This window comes from Podarcis liolepis (genome assembly GCF_965112155.1).
Source record: "Podarcis liolepis genome assembly, chromosome: 11".
In the NCBI taxonomy this organism is placed as follows: Eukaryota; Metazoa; Chordata; class Lepidosauria; order Squamata; family Lacertidae; genus Podarcis; species Podarcis liolepis.
The window spans coordinates 23222800-23241464 of NC_139565.1; the positions used below are offsets into that span (position 1 = coordinate 23222800).

Below are 18665 nucleotides of genomic sequence, written 5' to 3' on the forward strand. Positions count from 1 at the left end.
CCTAATGTACAGGGTCTAGAAACAGACGAAAAGAATGGCAAGGAGGAAGGCATTACAATAGCACCAACTCTGGATATCAAAAGAGTACAGGTTTCATTTCTCCATCCTTCCACTCCAAGGAAACAAGCAAACTGGATGATTAAATAACAAGGGATGAAGGTCAAACCCTTCATTTTCTATTCCTGCTAGCTCATTGTTGCTGTCCACTTGGTTTTACAATTTTGAGATCCTCCCATTTTTAATCTCCTACAAACGGCAGAACATCTTAATTGCTGGGGAGAACTTTGGATTGCCAACAAACACTGGTTTGGTTTTGCTTTTCTTCTAGTAACTTTTATGGTGGCAGCTTTTTTGTGTGTATCACACTGTTTATGGATGAGAAAGACGCATCTAGCAACCATGGTGTTAAGAAATTGATTTATTTTTAAATTGAACATACACAGATGCTGTGCACAGATGTTTCTTTATACCTATACATGAAATTACCTCCGATACAGAAGTTGAGCAGAATAAGCCACATCATGTTAAACTACTGATACTTCAGTGGCAGGTGTTAATTTTCAATCCCAATCTGCATCCATGTTTTAACTTTAAAACCCCTGTGTGAAAACTTACTGGAACAATAGATTGGAAACTATATACCATGAACAAGAGTCTGTCTGTGGTCTGGTGGTGAGTGGTTGCAATGGAGCAAGGCATGTTCACCCTATTTACTTTCAAGGTGTAATTATCACAATCCAACAAGTAATATTTACACATTACTTTCCCTCTCCTTAATACAGGCTTCTGCTAGCATGTTGCAGCTGATGCTGTAGATACATATTCCTGCAAAAGAAGAAAACAATCCACTATTAATTATCTGGCAACCAAACAGAAAATGTGCCACAAGAAATGAATTTGGGTTACCCTAATTTTTGAAGTCGTTATTAACTGGTGGTCATCTTATTTTTTAGTTTTGTTTTTTAGTTTGATGTCAAACTAATTTCTTGATGTTGGAAACCTGTATTTACATACTATGTGCTGTGTCAATTCAGTTATGTGAAAAGGGTGGTAAATTCATTTTTTAGAGCATTTAAGTGGACATCTTGCATTTGGTCCACTGTGAGTGACCATATTTTTCTGAAGGTTGCCCTAGTCAAATTTATTTTGGCATTTTTTTCTAATCAAACTCATCAAACCTTTGTCACTGTGAACTATTAATTATCGAACATAGCTTCACCACCCGACACCTGTTTCACCAAACGCATGGGAAGAGCAGAGCATTAATCCACTTGTCAAATTGCCTGCCATGCTGCAGTGGATCCAGGAACAGCAAGGTCAACAACCAGGTCCATAGCTGTGAATGACCTCTTACTTACTGGGGGAACCCAGCTAAATGTGCAGGGTTTAAATAATTATAAATTATTATTATTACTCATTGGCCTGGGCGGACCACTTTCTCCCATCAAGCAGAAGTGTAGAAGTATCTATGGCTTTTGCCTTGTGCAGCAGCTAATATGTTTTGGGGCACACATGATTCTATGCAGTTAAAATAGCTACACCCCACATGGATGATCAGTAATGGTGAGACAGTTGTTGTCATGGGGCCAAAATCATCTGTTCTCATGGCACTTCTCATGTCCAGGATGATTTGAAGCCTTGCTTCCCAGGAGATGGGAAAAATAAGGAGAGTGTATGAATAGAAAACGAGACCCTGGCAAAACAGGAACAGAATGAAGTGGGTGTATATGTAAAGGTACACGTGTTATTTTGCTGACGTAATGGACAAGCCACTGTGCCTTAACCCTGCCTACCTACCCTATTTCCAATAATCTATTTCACTTGTTTGTTGGAATACAACCCAGCAAAGCCGCCACCTTTACCTACCTGAAAGCAAATGAAGCCTACCTCAAGTAAAGTGCCTGTACCTTGCTCCCACTCCTCACATTTGTGTTTCTCTTCATATCCTGCCCAAGCATGTTTTCTTCCTCTTTCAACTTAAGACTGGGCATGTTTAATCAGAAGAAAATCCGACTGAATTCAGTGGGGCATAGTCCATAACTATGTGCTGTACCTTAATTTTCTCTTTTTACTCACACACTGTCAATTTCTTTTTCTGCTGGATTCCATGCATTTCCAGGTCTGTAGGCGTCCATTGGGGCTTATTAAATTCAGCCTTCTTGCACCCTCATCTTCCTCACTCATTTTCCCCTCCACATCATCATCAATGAGTGACCAACGGGAACCACTCCATACACGTTTCCGTTGTGCAAGAGAACACACTTGAGACTGCACTTAGAGCTATCAAGAAATCAGCGCCATTCCGTTGAATTGTATGATGTAATGCCTAATTGGCAGAGAAGGCCTGGAATATCATGACAGTAAACAAAGTGCTTGTCTTTTGAAAAGAAGCCCACAAACTCCTGGTCCCTCTTTCAGAAATATGTCACTTTTGCCGAGTGGTGCAGTAGATGTTTTTCTTGCAGCCTGGATGCTAATAACTCAGCTGCCTTCTTGGAGAGGCCCAAATCACGCACTAAGTCATTCAGTTCCCGTTGGCCAAACAGCTCTGGGGCTGCTCAGATGTTGTCTTCGGATTCTATAGCCATTTCTCAATGCACCTTCCCAAAATCCTCACGATCTTCCTCACCATGTTCACTTCCTTCATCTTCAGAAGAGACAAACCCCTTAAAAACTGGAATTGGGAGTTCCTCAGAGTGTGGGATAGGTCTAATTGCTGAAGGAATACTGGGATAGGCGGCAGCATGTCGGTTTTTCTTGCCAATACACTTCATATTGACCAGACAAAAATAGCAGTCACTTGTGTGATCCTTGGGTTCTCGCCAAACCATGGGAACCCCAAAAGGCATACTCTTCCGTTTTCCTTTTGGCCAGTCTCTAAGCATTTCCTCACAATTGTGACAAACAATATGCAGAGCCCATTTCTTGTCTTGGTCACCAAGGGGAATTTCAAAACAGCTTTTATAGGCACGCCTCACAAATGCTGTTATATTGCGTCTCTGACGAGGAAGTGTGTAGCAGCCACATGCATAACAAAAGGCATCAGGCTTGTTTACACATTTTGAAGAAGCCATGGTCTGATCTGAAAAATACAAATATTTAGGTTACAAAACTATAAAAATAAAGAAAAATTAAGTTGGTTACGGTAGATCAATGTGTCATTGTCCACTTCTCCCCAGTGTAAATATGACCTATCAGCAAAAGTCAGAAATTGAAAGATAACTATAGCATGTACACAAAAATCAATTTCAGATTTGAAATCAGCATTGAAAGAACATACAAGAACCCTTGAAAACTCTTATGCAACAGAAAATGAAAAAAAATATATATTCCCCAGCGATTCAGTTTGCCAGGCACAGAAGCTTTTTAAAGAAAAAGGAATTTTAGCTAAACCAGATCCCAGAGGTGGAAAAAAGCTTCCATCTGAAACTGTAAGCAAGGTTCTAAACTTTTATCACAGTGGTGAGAAGTCTAGAATAAAGCCAGGAATGAAAGATGTGGTCAGAATTGGAAAAGAGTATCATAGGAAGCGGCTAATAATGGACAACCTACAAGAATTGTATGCAGGCTTCAAGATGAGCTACAAGGGTACCACTGGACTTCTGATTCTTGTACTTTGCATCCTGTAGCAGTGTATTATAAAAGTTAAGGCAGTTCATAACAAAAAATTAATGCCTGCTCCAAAGGTCTTATCTTACTACAATAGGGATTATAGAGCTATATCTAAAATTTCATGCATATCAGTTAATATCTTAACCCTCCTCCACTGAATTGAAATTTCAGCCTTCGCAACATAGGAAAATGTCCAAATAAACAGCTATTTTTGTCACTTTATGACCAATTCAGTTTTATTTTGCAGGAATTGCATTTTTTTTAGAGAATAAAAGATGCAGAATACAAATTGATACAACAAAAACCAGTACTTAAAAAACATTTTAATGATAGTATTGACATTTAAATCCAAATGTGACTCATACATGCTCCATCCTCCACATGCAGCTGTTGGGTGACCTTGGGCCAGTCACACTTCTTTGAATTCTCTCAGCCCCACTCACTTCACAGTGTTTGTTGTGGGGGAGGAAGGGAAAGGAGAATGTTAGCCACTTTGAGACTCCTTAAAGGGAGTGAAAGGCGGGATATCAAATCCAAATTCTTCTTCTTCTTCATCATATGATCCTACAATTATTTCTACATTTAAGCAACTTTTATTATTACATTACTTAATACTAATAATGACATGTAAAGTTACATTTACATTACTTCAAGAACACATAAAAATAAAGCTGTGAATGAACTATTTTGGGACAAAATCCTTTGATTTCTGTTTTGGATATCTGATCCAGTTCTCCATTGATGTCTTTATAGTGCATCACTTGGCTTCATACCAACTACATTCAGGCTTGCTTTTGTCACCTCCTTGACAGCTCTCTCCACCTTTTGTGTGTGACACTTAAATTTAGGTACAAGAGGTTCTGCTACTATGTACAACCAAGAGTTCGGTATTTGACATGTTCCTAATTAAAGGAGGTTCCAATGTGTCTGTTTTACTCTATTTAGAAAAGAGTCTTCAGAGATCCCTTGAGAAGCAGATTAAAGGTAAGGTACCCCTGCCCGTACGGGCCAGTCTTGACAGACTCTGGGGTTGTGCGCCCATCTCACTCAAGAGGCCGGGGGCCAGCACTGCCTGGAGACACTTCCGGGTCACGTGGCCAGCGTGACAAAGCTGCATCTGGCGAGCCAGCGCAGCACACGGAAACACCATTTACCTTCCCGCCAGTAAGCGGTCCCTACTTATCTACTTGCACCCGGGGGTGCTTTCGAACTGCTAGGTTGGCAGGCGCTGGGACCGAGGAGCGGGACTGCACCCCGCCGCGGGGATTCGAACCGCAACCTTTCGATCGGCAAGCCCTAGGCGCTGAGGCTTTTACCCACAGTGCCACCCGCGTCCCTTGAGAAGCAGATTACTACTCCAAAAATATTTTTTTGATTTGTGATTTTTGTGTGTGAAAAGGTCAAATTCCATTATATTGCAAGGGAAGATGTAGACATAATCTGCTGTTCCCTTGAAACCTGTTTCAGAGATGTGCAGACACTCCCTGGAACTCACAATTTCCACAACTTTAAACCACTGAATTCTACAGGCACAACTGAAGCAAGAAGAATGAGCACCGATAAAGAACCCTTCCTCACTTTCAACTTGAGGAGCCTCCCCAAGCTTCCTGTGAATGCTGATGATCTGTATCCTGGATGTTTTGTAACTTGCAAGTAAGTATGATCATTTGTGGTACTTTGGAATGCTATCGGAAAATAATCAAGACGATGGAGATGCTTTTGTAAAATTTATTCACCCAAATGGACCTTCACCTTCATTCTGCTGGCCTAGCCATGACAATTCTTGCGTAAAACCATTTCCTCACACGCTTGGTATTGTACAACTCCCAAAGACAATAACTGGCAGAAGATACTTCTTTCCAAACAAGTGTATGGTGTTGATGGAAGAAAAAAATGAAAATCTTGCAGCTGATACTGAGGCTACAGCAAAGAAACTGAGGATCATTGAACTTGTAAGATAATAAACTGTGATAATAGCATAATCTGTTATGGTAAGTGCATTTATAAAATCTTGAGTGCTGGTGTATTTTTTTCTGAAATCTCATCATTTTATTGAGCTGTGTAAAATTTCAGAGATGTGATCAATGGTTATGGAGGAAAAAAAAATGTGCACAAGGGTATCTTCTGGTGAAGGTCTCAAGAGGGACAGACAACAGATAGTGCTATAAAATTAAAACCATTTGAGACAGAGGAAAAAATTAAGGGGGTTTCTTCCAACCACAGGGGAAGGGTGTACACCAAATTTCATCAACATCCAAGACAGAGGGTGACATGCCTTCATTGAAATGACATAGAATGACCCAACACAAATGGTGTGTTTTAGCTGAAATACAGAGAAGGTACATAACCAACTCCTGGTAGTATGACAGCTAAAGTTAATATATGCCTTTTCTGACACCACATTCACTAGCCAAAATAATGAATGGGCAACACAAAGGCAAAATTACATGCTGCAAAATGTGGATCAATGTCAAAGTGTTGTGGACTAAATGTGTGCCTAGGCCAGGGTGAACATAGCCAATGATCACACTGAGGTGGAAAGTCAAAGCATTTACTCAGCCATGGCAGAAGGCACAGAAAAGGCAAACACCCAAAGAATTTGTGCAACTCTGAAGTGCACAGTAAATACTGTACGATGTATAGCAACCATATAAGTATTATGTGAAAAACACGTGAGCATGATTACTATTGGGGTCGTTCCATGCCAAATCACCTACTGTATTTTAATACTCAGTTGTGCTCTCACAACTCAGATTAATTTTAAAAAAATCATTTGAGGTTATCTCATAGGTATCTACACATAATTTTTTTTGGAAGAAAAAGTTTTGAGAGCACATGGCACCAGGTGATTTGGTGTAGAACAGGGGTCTGCAACCTTTAAGACAAAAAGAGCCACTTGGACCCGTTTCCGAAGAAAAAACAACAACTGGGAGCTGCAAAACCATTGCAACATTTAAAACAAATATAACACTGCATATATTGTTTCTTACCTTAATGCTATATATACAGGATCGTGCAGTCAGCTGTCAATCTCAAGAAAAAAAAGGACAAATTAATAGCTAATTAAAATATTTAATTTACAACCAGGTAACCAGGTTAATGGGACTTTTGCTCCTGAACCTCAGTGCTCAGTGTCTGCACATCAGGGCTGTAAGACGTCACCTTCATTTTCACACAGGCTTGCAAGCTGTCATCTGTGAGGCGTGATCGATGATTGTTTTTAATATAGTTCATGTTGGAGAAGACCTGCTCACATACATATGTGGAACCAAAGATCGACAGGACTCCAAATGCATACTTTTTCATGTTTATATAAGTGTTGGGGATGGCATTCCATGTTTCGAATATAAGTTTGTCCTGTTTGGGAAGGTTTTCAATATCACTCCATTTATGATTCTGAGCCAGAATGGCCTTCTGACGGGCAACATCCTCAAGAGAAGCCGTCAAGCATTTGAACTTGGACACCCATATATCTTTGTCGGCTATATCAGCCAGTTCCAGCTCAAGATCAGGTTGACTTACACCTGCAAATGCAGTCATATTCAATAGGGATGGATCGATCGCCAAGGGAGTGACAGGGAAGGATAATGTGTTTTTTTCCTCTCTGAACCCACAGAATAGTTTCCCAAACGAGCTTTGCATTGCGGTGATTGCAGACTTGAAATATTCCAGATTTACCGTATCATGACTTTGTTTGAACTCTCTCAAAGAGGGAAAGTGAGACAGTGTACCTCTCTGGAAATCTTTGACAAACACTGTCAACTTGCGCTCAAATGCCATAACCTCCTCCAGCATGTGCAGGGCTGTGCCTCCTTTCCCCTGAAGGGTTGTATTTAGCGTGTTTAGGTGGGCTGTCATGTCTACCATAAAATGTAATTTTTCCAGCCACTCTGGCTGTTCCAGCTCAGCAAAGGTAAGCTCTTTGCTGGCCAGGAAGGTTTTTACTTCTTCCAAACATGTGACAAAGCGTTTTAGCACCTCGCCTCTGGACAACCACCGGACCTTGTTGTAGAGCAGGAGGTCAGAATATGTGCTTTCCACCTCATCCAATAGCAAACGAAACTGGCGGTGGTTTAAACCCTTTGCCATTATCTTATTAACAATCTGAATGACCACATCCATCACTTTTCTGCATTCGGGGGGAAATGTTTGAGCACACAATGCCTCTTGGTGCAGGATGCAATGAAATGACAGCAGCGTTCTACCCAGTGCCTTCTGCAGTAGAGCCACAAAGCCCTTCTGTGCTCCTCTCATGCTCGGTGACCCATCAGTAGCCACTGAGACCAGGTGGTTGGTGTTTATTTTTTTAGCACTTAAAAAGTCCAGGACAGCCTTACAGATATCCTCACCCCTTGTTTGGTCTTTTAGTGGTATCAGCTCAATCAGTTCTTCCTGTGGCCCAAAAGAGTTCACATATCGGCAGAACAGCGCTATTTGTTCAATATCACCTTTATCTTTGGACTCGTCACAGGCGATGGAGTACGCCACAGCTGAATTAATGTCTTGAATTTGCTGTTTGCTAATGTTTTCTGCCATTTTTAGGGTTCTGTCTTTAACAGTCTTCGCAGACAGAGGCATGTCTTTGATTTTCTGCACAATTTCATTCTGGTTTTTGAAGTCCATGTATAGATGTTCTGAAATCTTAATGAATGCTTCTTTTATATACTCTCCATCTGTGAACGGCTTACCGTGCTTGACTATTTCCTGAGTGGCTACAAAACTAGCATATGTTGTCTTGTCAGTAGAGAAGGCAAATGATTCTGTCCATGTATCATTAAACATTCTGTTTTCTTCAGAAATGTTTCTTTTCTTGCCTTTATCCATGGCTGGCCTACCGGGGGTCCAAAAGAGGGACGTAATTAGAAATCAGAGGGCCCCATAGCAAAATTTGCTATGCCCAATAATCAATGCCCCAAAATGCCATAGAAAATTAATCAGGACCCCAGTGTACCATAAATCATAATCAGTGCCTGATGTAAATAATAATTAATAATGAGGGCCCAATGTCATCCTCGTCATTACAAAAATAACTTTTTTGACACTTTATTATTATTTTTTTGTTTGACCCCTCAGAATTACTCCTCCTCATAGAAATAAACATTAAATTAACAAGTTACCTTTTTTTGAGTGTGTGTTCTTCACTCCCCTTCAAAACAGTGACCAGCTTACATGCCCCCTTTCAATGCAGCCTGCTTACAGCCCTCAACCAAAATGGCCGCTCCCGCGACTCCCACGTGCGCCCACAAAGATGGCGCTGACGATTTTCCCTTATTGATGCCCTTTAAAGAAATGGACGCCGCAGCTTCAACCCACGCCTAGAGGAGGCTAGAGAGGGAGAAATGCGGGGGGGGGGGAGGAAAGCAGCGAGGACGGCAGAGAAGGACTGCCGGGAGTGGAATCCCACACACCGCGAGGGGAAGGAAGGGAGAGGGTGCGAGCTGAGGGCAGGGGCGCTCCCCTCAGTTACTTTACCCCTCTTGCGCCTTGAGTACACTCGCAACGCTCCTCGTGGTATGGTTATTCAGCTGCCCACTCCTCCTGCGACTGCACGGGAACAACCCGCAACCCCCTCTCCTCTCTAGCTCGGAAATGGCTTTGCGGAAAATGCGCCTCCTCCCCTCGCCTCCGCCCCGGCAAAGGTGTTAAAGAGCCGCTTGCGGCTCCGGGTTGCCGACCCCTGGTGTAGAATGACCCTCAAGAGGGCTTCTCGGACCGCCAAAGAAGTGTATAAACATAGAATAACACAATGTACTCATACCTTATATTCTGAAGTGAAATGTTTCGTCAAAACTGTGTGGGTTTTGCCTATACCTGCAAAATAAAAAATAAACAATGATACAATGAACCAGCCATTTTTGTATCACTGCAAATCATTTTGCTTTAAAAGTAGCCCACACAGTCCCTCAGTTACAGATAGAAACTACATAATGCAATCTTTTAAGAGGGAACCTGCATAGTGCACATTTAGCACATAAGGTCACATTAATCCCAGGAGGTTTCACTTGCAAAAGTGGTTGTGGAGTTCACTCTTATCAACAGTCCCTTTTTAGGGTCCATCCCAAACAGTGGAATGTACTTCTGAGCAAACTAGCAAATTACACTGTCACCAACCCATGTGGTTGTAAGGAAGAGTGAAAATGCTAGAGAAGTGCATATACACCAGTTCTTTCCCATAGGTTCCTTGAATCAGAAAGCTTTGTCTGTACTGGTATACAGTGCGGCTGAGTAAACATATGGAATATGCCAGGGATAACAACCCAGTAATTTTGAAGTTTGTAAAGAAGCTGATTTAACCAAGCGCTGGCTTGAGATTAGTCTTTGAAGCAAACTACACACTATGCCACTGCATTGTGGGGGGTCCCACCCTTAGCCACTGCTCAGGCGTCTGCACTGATTTACTTAAAAAAAAAACAACGTTCAGGAAATTGTTAATTGTGTCATGCCCAGTTTGGTCCTTTGTTCTTTGTGAAAATAGGGACTGCAGTCAAGTTGAAGCGTTAAGTCTTCAAACAGACAGGAGCTTTTAAGTTTGTAAAAAACTTAAAATGAACACAAAGAAGAAAGCTACACATAAGACTTTCAAGGAGCCACAGGCAAACAAAGCTAAAGATGTCCCACATACAGCAAGCCTGCTAGGAACAATTCCTAGCTTAGGAAAAAGCTGCAAGGGGGGGATTTGTTTTATGCCTTCTCTGACACCACGTTCATTAGCAACCAAAACGAACGGGCAACACTGAAGGCAAGATGACACAAAGCAACCAAAACTAAGCAAGCAAGGAAAGATCTGCACCTGCATGCCTATACAGTGGCACCTCGGGTTAAGAACTTAATTCGTTCTGGAGGTCCGTTCTTAACCTGAAACTGTTCTTAACCTGAGGTACCACTTTACCTAATGGGGCCTCCTGTAGCCGCTGCACCGCCGGAGCACGATTTCTGTTCTCATCCTGAAGCAAAGTTCTTAACCTGAGGTACTATTTCTGGGTTAGCCGAGTCTGTAACCTGAAGCGTCTGTAACCCGAGGTACCACTGCACACACAGTTTACCTACATTACAGAGCTGGAGACATTTCCTGCAGTTCAGCATACTGAATTTTTATATGCCTGCCTGTAAGAAAAAGATCCTCCACTTTTATTTCCTCTATGGCTTCTTTCTCACAAAATCTTGTTTACCTCTACCCTTTTCTCTCTGGAAAGCAACGCGAGAAGAGCTGCTGTGCACGTGTTTACGCTCACAGCGAACTTGCCACACGTGCAAAATATCCCCTCTTCCTATCTAAAAGTGATGGGCCCCCCCTCGTGCTAGCCTGTCCCGTCAAGCCCAACCAACACCGCCTCCTGAGGCTCGACAGGGCGCGAATCCGAGGCGGCCACGCTACGCCGTCATTCCTTGCCTGTGTCCCCACTAACACCACGCGCTAAGCAGCAGCTAAAAGGCCCCGCAGCCTCTGCGCGCCCATTCGCGCGAGAGGACGAGCTCCCTCAGGGGCCGGTAAGGCCTCCTACATGCCCGCCTTGCTCAGTTCCCCGGCAGCAAGGGAAGAAAAAATAGCGCGTAGGGCCTTTAATTTTAACCGCCGGGCTTATTTTTTTTTTGGAGGGGGGGCTTCATACCTCGGGGCCCCGCGGAAGCTTAAAGCGGCGCGCGCGGAGCTTTCGCCGACAGAGGCTGCGGCCTTCGAAGGAAGCGCTTTCTTCCTCAGGGGGCTACGGTTCGTTTAAAAGGGCTGCCGGGAACTGCCTCTCCGCGAGGAGATAAAGCGCAGATCCCGGGATTCTTTCGCGGGAGAGACGAAATGGCAGAGGCTGTGGGAATCCGGCTCACTTCGATCCCCCCTCAGCGAAACCTCCATGTCTGCCTCACCCGCCCGCGCTCCTCCTCTGTTTCCCACCTCCCTTGCCAACTGCCACACATATGAGCCCCCTCTTTCTCTCTCCCCCCCCCCGCCTTACTCACTTGGTTAGCTCCAGTCCCCACAGCTCTTCCCGCGATTTTCAAACACCCCGCTTGGTATTTGCCCTCAGCGGCTCTCTCAACCGCCACCTCCCTCGCGCGCGCCGAGAGCAGGAAAAGAGACGCCCTTCCCCTTCCGGCCGCTTTTTACAGCCTCCGATTCGGGCCAAACCATTGCTGCCAGAGCGGGGGAAGGAGAGAGAGAAGACCAGGCCAGACCGCGCCATTCATTGATTTCTGCAGGAAACCATCGTAGCCCAGACAGGTTTCAAAGGTCTGGCATATACCAAACGCGGTCTCGGGTCACTCGCTCCCCCTCTTGTCGAAACATGAGGAGGATGTGGAGTGTACCAACTGTGCTTCTCCCCCCCTTCCCGCTGTTCTCATTCAAACGGATGCGGAACCCTAGAGATAACAATACAGAGTAAAGCACATCTCGTTCCGCGCTCGTTTCTTCTCTTTTGATTTGGGATCTGCATTTTGCAGCAGGAGAGGGGCAGAATTGCACGTGGAGGTACTGCACAACATCTTGTTTGGCGCAGCAGTTAATGGCCAGGTTCTGTCATTTTCTGAAGGAAGTCCAAATACGAATATATGTGTGTTATAATTTGTGTGGTATGTCTTTAAAATTTTGTAGGCTAAAAACTAATAAAAAATATTATTTTAAAAAAAGATTCTGCTGATGTGCATGCTCTATTTTATTTTACAGTGGTACCTCGGGTTACATACGCTTCAGGTTACAGACTCCGCTAACCCAGAAATAGTGCTTCAGGTTCAGAACTTTGCTTCAGGATGAGAACAGAAATCATGCTCCGGCAGCGTGGCAGCAGCAGGAGGCCCCATTAGCTAAAGTGGTGCTTCAGGTTAAGAACAGTTTCAGGTTAAGTACGGACCTCCGGAACAAATTAAGTACTTAACCTGAGGTACCACTGTATATTCTTCTCAAAGGCACAAATACTTCTCTGATCAACTCCCTTTTTAGAGAGACTGGAGCTCAGTTTCATATCACTCAGAAGCTGAATGCTCTTTAGACAGCAAGCACAGAATATGCTATTTTTTCTTAGAAGGCAGTATAATCCTATTGTGTATGTTAGCATAATGGTCAGAATCTATATTGTCATCTGTATCTGAAAGAGTCACAAACATTTCCGCTGTCCACAGTAACTCTATGCGTCTTCTGTTTTACTCCTTTCGACTGCCATTTGGGTTTCGGAGATGGCTCCCTTGGATTTATTGCTTGATACAATCCTTCACCTGTTGCCAGAGTTATTTTATACCTGTGCCAGGGACAAATAATGCATGGCTGTCCATTGATGTCCTAAACACACAAGGGAAGGAGGGAAGAACAGATGGGCGGGGAATAAATATTATTATTATTATTACACTGAACATCCCCCACACAAAATCCTCCATACCACTATAATAGGAGTACTAGGTTCCTGTTTTTTTAAAGCATATAAATGTAACAAATAAAACAAATAAATATCTGAAATTTCACAAAACGTGGAAATCTCAAGAGTGCAAACTTCTGGAAAGTCTCCCTTAAAGTTCATTGGAAAATAATTTTAGTACTGGTTCACTCTTAAGGACACCCCCCTTCTGAGATTGCGTGGCAAGTGGAAATAAAGACACATGACACAATTATTTAAGGTTAATGAGCTAAATATGGCCACAACCTTATTGGTTACAGGTAATGAGCGGTCTTGGTTTAGGCATTGGTCCTAACAGACTATCCGGCTTCAGCCTGTCCACTTGAAGTCCTTTTTGTTTGTTTGTGGTGTAATATGCTATCACAGGAACATTGGAAGCTGCCATACTGAATCTTATATCATACTGAATCCTTGTCTGCACAAGGAAGATCAAACTATATGTGAATGTTAAAAAAAAGGGTCTTTGCACCTAACATTTTTAGAGCAAATAGCATCAGCTGATGGGGCTTATAATTATGAGAATCTCAAGATGGTATGGAAGAGGAAATTTTACCTTCTCATCCTCTATTGTGCTGAGGAACATCCCTCACACACTCTGTAGTGATGTTAGGTAATCTTAGCAAGGAAACTTTGGTTCAAGCCAAGGAATGTCTTTGTGGGAGAACCAAAGACTAGAGAATTATGGGGAATGTGTATCTGTTTCTTTAAACCGTAGACTTCTTGACTCTGAAAGTGTGAATACCGTATTTTTCGTTCTATAGGATGCACTTTTCCCCCTCCAAAAATGAAGGGGAAATGTGTATGTGTCCTATGGAGCGAATGAAGGCTTTCGCTGAAGCCTGGAGAGCGAGAGGGGTCGGTGCGCACCGCCGGGCTCCCAAGGCTTCGGATAGCAGCCTGCAGCCCGAAACCTGGGGAGCACAGCGCCCCGGGCTTCGGGCATCTATCCGCAAGCCTTGGGAGCCCGCCAGGAGTTCCTGCCAGGCTCTGAAGGCTTGCAGAAAGCAGCCTGAAGCCCGGGGGGCGCAGAGCCAACTCCCGCGGCCCAATGAGCCGAGCCGGCGGTGAACAGCGGGGCGTTTGGAGTTAGGAGCACGGCAGGCGTGGGCAATAGCAGGCGCACGGACAGCCAAGTGGGGGGGGGGAGGTGGCAGGAGAATAGGCACCTCCGACCACTGGAGCGGTCGCTGAGGGGGCGCTGGGCGAGAAGCGCGTCAGCTTCGTTCCAAAGGCGTGCGCGCACCTCTCTCTCTCTCTCTTGTGTGTGTGTAGGCTACCTGCGAAAGTGGCTCTCTTTCTTTCCTTCAGGTCGAGTGACGCTAACCCAGTTGGGCTGCCAATCTGATACGGAGTTGGCCAACCAGAGAGAGACCTGGATTAAATTAACGCGGGCCGAGGGAAAATGCTGCGTGATTGGCTATTGACCGGGAGGGTGAAGGGTGGGTGGCTTATCCCACCCATTTGGGCAGGCGTACAGACGTAAATGATGTTCGTTCTGTGCTTATGTAGGTTTATGATGTTTACCACAGAATTCAGTGGTGTCTACTCCCCACTGTGTACATAAGATTATAGCCTTAGAATTGCAATCTGAAACTCAGTCCTATAGGGATCATTTTTTTAAAATAATAAAGGCTCAACTATATAGAGATCAGGCACCAGGAGTCATCTTTCTGTTCCCAGATTTGTTGAGAAACCACCAGGTGTCTCCATAAGTCTAAAAATCTTTTGGATCAAGCAAAGAAAAACATTGTAAGTATTTTTGTTTAATAATCATTTTTATTGAAAGTTTTCAACATAAAATACAAAAAAGCACAACTAATCTAAGAGATAAAGATGGGGAAGAAGCAAAGAGAGAGAGATGAAAAAGAGAGAAAGGAAAAAAAGAAAAGGGGGGAAAGAGGATAATAATACTAAGCTCTTTATCACAGTTATTCCACACACAGAAGAGTGAAACCTCCCAGCTCTCACCTGGGAGCTTCCCTTTCTCCTCTCAGCTTCCCGTCCCGATGGATCCAATCTATCCTGCCTGTCATGCATCTTCGGTCCATCACCTTCAGGATCACAACTTAATGCCAAAAATTGCAATCTTCTCTGAATGATTCCAAATAGGTGCCAAAGTGGTGTGCTGGTTTTGTGCCATTTTGTGTCGCAAACCTCGCTTTCTGTGCCATCCCCACAAACTGAGTACCATATTTTTCGCTCCATGAGACACACCCGACCATAAGACACACCTAGTTTTTAGAGGAGGAAAACAAGAAAAAAAATATTCTGAACGAAACAGTGGGTGTATGATTTTTGTGGTTCATGCTGTGGCCACAGACATGATATGTGATTTGACAGTGAGTTTGGGGTAGCCCAATGCAAAAATCCAGAGAATCCATGTGGATCCATACTTTGTAACCACAAGTTCATTGTGGCCCCATGAAACAGTGGATGTGTGGTTTTTTTTTTGGTGTAACCAAACTGGTGCTCATGCCAGTGTGTTCACACCACATCAACCTCACCTCCTTCCTCCTCTACCTTCTGTGATGTCAGCGTTGGGAGACTGTATATTATGTCACAGCAACAATTTACACTTAGTTGGATAAATGACACTTGCATATACCCAATCAAGTTGCACATTGTCACATTGTGATTGCAAATTTCCAGTCTCTCACACTTAAAAAAAAAATCCCTTGATAAAACATTCACTATTATTCATCAATAACCACAGGCATTCAGGAAAGAACCCAGCTTAGCATTCTGATCTCCAACTGTACCCATAGAAATGCCAGGTAAAATCAAAGCAAAAGCAAACTATGGTTTCATATCCTGGCTTGTTGCAATCCTGTTAACCATAGTTTTATGATTTGGATGTAAAGGAAAACTATGGTTAATTGACGACTTCCTGGGTTAAGCACAATACACCAGAATGGGAACAAGCAGTGCAAAAATGAACAATGCAGGTGCAAAGCTCATGCATCATTTGGGTTATTAATACCCAAAATAGGCTTATTTATAGCCTACTTCAGGTATCCGGTATGAGAGTTAAGAAAACCTGCAAGGTGGGAGATGTGGGAACAAGCATGCTGGCTAAGCTCCTCCCTCATCATTCTCATTGGCCGCCTTGAGTTGGAGGATGATGGTCTGAAACCAGAAGCCTCCAATAGTCATGGAGGTTCCACTGTGTGTTTTAGAATCCTGGAAAATCAAGGTTCTCAAATCTGTGGAGAGTGTCTATAAGTACAGGAGGGCCCCCATTTCAGACAGTCCCTCTCCAAATTATGGAAAGTGACGGAAACATTGAGCAGAGCTGGGGGGCCCTCACACATTTACTTAATGCAGGGTTTGCATATCAGAGGAGGGCTTAAACTGCATTAATTTCCTTGACGACAGAAAGGCAAAATATAAATGTAATAGATACACTTGAAACAACATTGTACAGTCGTACTTCAGCTCCTGAACGCCTTGAGAGTCGAACATTCCGGCTCCTGAATGATCGAAAACTGGAAGTGAGTGTTCTGGTTTTCGAACATTCTTTCGGAAGCCAAACATCCAACATTGCTTCTGCAGCTTCTGATTGGCTGCAGGAACTTCCTGCATCCAATCAGAAGCTGTGCTTTGGAAGTCGAACGTTTTGGAAGTTGAACAAACTTCCGGAACAGATTCTGTTTGACTTCCGAGGTATGAGTGTATTACAATTGTTCTAGCAAATGCAGTTATATTTTCAGAAGCATTATAAACTTTGTTCTTTGTAATTTACATATCGCTATCGAAATAGTGCACACTCTGCATCTCAGTTTTGCTTTAATCCATTACACTGTAGGAAGAGCTATCAACACCTTTCTATAGCGTGTCTTGCTGTTACCTTCATTTGAAGCATCTTTGGACACCACATGGCATCTTAATCAAGTTCTTAGGTTCCTGTTGCCTTGCCCATCTGTTGTTTTGGCATCTACTGTATCATGTTTTCTCCAGGTGGATGGGTAGCTCAGTGTCAATAGGTTTCTGCTAAAAATAAAAAATAAAGAGGCATATGGCATTCCTGGGATAGAGGAAGAGCTCTTTGAGGAAAGGGAGAGCACTGCCAGCCTTAATAAGGACCTGTTACAGGAACTGACATATCAGTTTGCAAGTGGGAAGAAGCCTGGTGCTTTAACCGATGGGATTACTGCAAACAGTCAAGGTGATACATTTTAAGAACCAATGACCAGGTGGGGTGCATGATGTCCAGGAATCAACGTGCCAATTTACCTCACTAGGAAGTCCTTTTTTTAGCTGATGGCTGCATAAAAAGTTGAGGTCAGTTTTCTTTTTTGTGTGGAAAACTACCACAGCTTCTGTATTGTTTTCCAGTACTCATAAATTTCCCAGATGAAAGGGACATTCATTATGATAATGATTTCTGCAGCAATAACCAAAACGAAGAAAGTATAACCCTTAATTCAAGTAACAAAAAAGCCTAGGGATAGTTATGATAGCTGAAAAGGTTCTTCCTAGTTGATTCTCACCATTCATATCTGGAGAAATCATTTCCGTCACCTAATATAACATCACTTCCAGCTCACATGGTTATTACAAATGGTTCCACTTTTTGGATTTCCACCAGAATGGTTAAATATGGGTTAAGTGAGGAACAAAACAGGCTGTCATTTTGATGGCAATAACTTAATGTGGATGCCACCCCAAAGTTTGCATGCTCAGGGAGCACCAATCTATAATCAAGTATCCTGCTGGAGGCCCCCTCAGCAAAAGTGAAGGGGGTGTTTCTTCTTGTGCCAGGCACTAACAGTTTAGTTAGTTTAGTTTAGTTCCAGCTGTACAGCCCATTGTTCTCTTTACTTGGTGCACCAAATATATACAGTCCATACAAAGTTGTTATTTCTTAACCTAGGTTGCAATTAGATATCAATAATCACATCTACTACTAACAGCTTTCTATCTCTGCTGTTTGTAGTCCAGCTGATGTAATTGTTATAAGTGTAGAATTCAGTTCTTGTCAATTTTTACTGGAAGGGCGATGTGATGTTGGTCTTCTGCACTTTGCACAGTATAATTTCGGTGCTTCCCTGCTCCCAGCACCCTCCCTTGTGATCACCTCCCCTGCAGGTGGAGGAAGGCTATGTGATGCACTCAGCACCATGCACAAGAGACCAGCTGGATGGGGCCCAAATCATACTAACGGTATATAATATTGTAATGACATTCAGTACGTTCGATCAGTTTATCATGGGCATATTGCTCAGTGCTGAAGATGGAAGGTGAAATAAATTATTTTCTAGCACTTTTAAACACGGCAAGATCTCATCTGATTGCACCACAGAGAAAATTATGGAAAGCATCAAAACTGATCTTCTCAACAACCCCTTTTGTGCTTGGATATTCATTTGCCTTTTGGATTCTTGTGAATATAATTTGTTTTAAACTCTTTTTAGTACTGTATTTTTAAATTGCTGTAAGCCAACCCTGGACCTCAGGGTGAAGGGAAAGTAAGAAATGGAAATAATAAGAATAGTAAATTGCACTTAATCAATGTAGTTCTTTCATTTTTCCATTACTGCTGCCTTTGATGTATTCATCTACATATTTAAGTGTATTTTGAATGAGCTATTATTGATTTGCTGCTGTTCTGACAAGCCCAGGTAATGAAGAGGGAATGTTGTCATGGAAACATTAATCTAACTAATTTGTTGA

At 43.0% G+C, this 18665-nt stretch overlaps 1 protein-coding gene and 1 long non-coding RNA gene across 15 annotated transcripts in view; one reads left to right on the plus strand and one right to left on the minus strand.

Moving 5' to 3' along the window:
- Nucleotides 1-18665, plus strand: part of LOC310688372 — a 342987-nt gene that overhangs the window by 234214 nt on the left and 90108 nt on the right. The gene's annotated exons all lie outside the window — the stretch shown is intronic.
- On the minus strand, nucleotides 401-12110 carry LOC310688262 (general transcription factor II-I repeat domain-containing protein 2B-like). 14 transcript variants are annotated; one of them, XR_014516824.1, is made up of 5 exons: nucleotides 11566-12095; nucleotides 9371-9423; nucleotides 8730-8891; nucleotides 1888-3082; nucleotides 401-825 (listed from the first exon to the last, which is right to left on the minus strand). XR_014516824.1 is itself a non-coding variant. In XM_083464557.1 (5 exons), exon 4 carries the CDS (start codon nucleotides 8434-8436, stop codon nucleotides 6709-6711), a length of 1728 nt encoding a protein of 575 aa, XP_083320683.1. In that variant the 5' UTR covers nucleotides 8437-8443; nucleotides 8730-8891; nucleotides 9371-9423; nucleotides 11628-12110; the 3' UTR covers nucleotides 401-825; nucleotides 1888-6708. The 14 variants fall into 14 exon arrangements, 12 of the variants coding, with proteins under 12 accessions (XP_083320683.1, XP_083320673.1, XP_083320676.1 ...); XM_083464557.1 differs by having other exon boundaries at nucleotides 1888-8443; nucleotides 11628-12110; XM_083464547.1 differs by having other exon boundaries at nucleotides 1888-8443; nucleotides 8730-8937; nucleotides 11628-12110.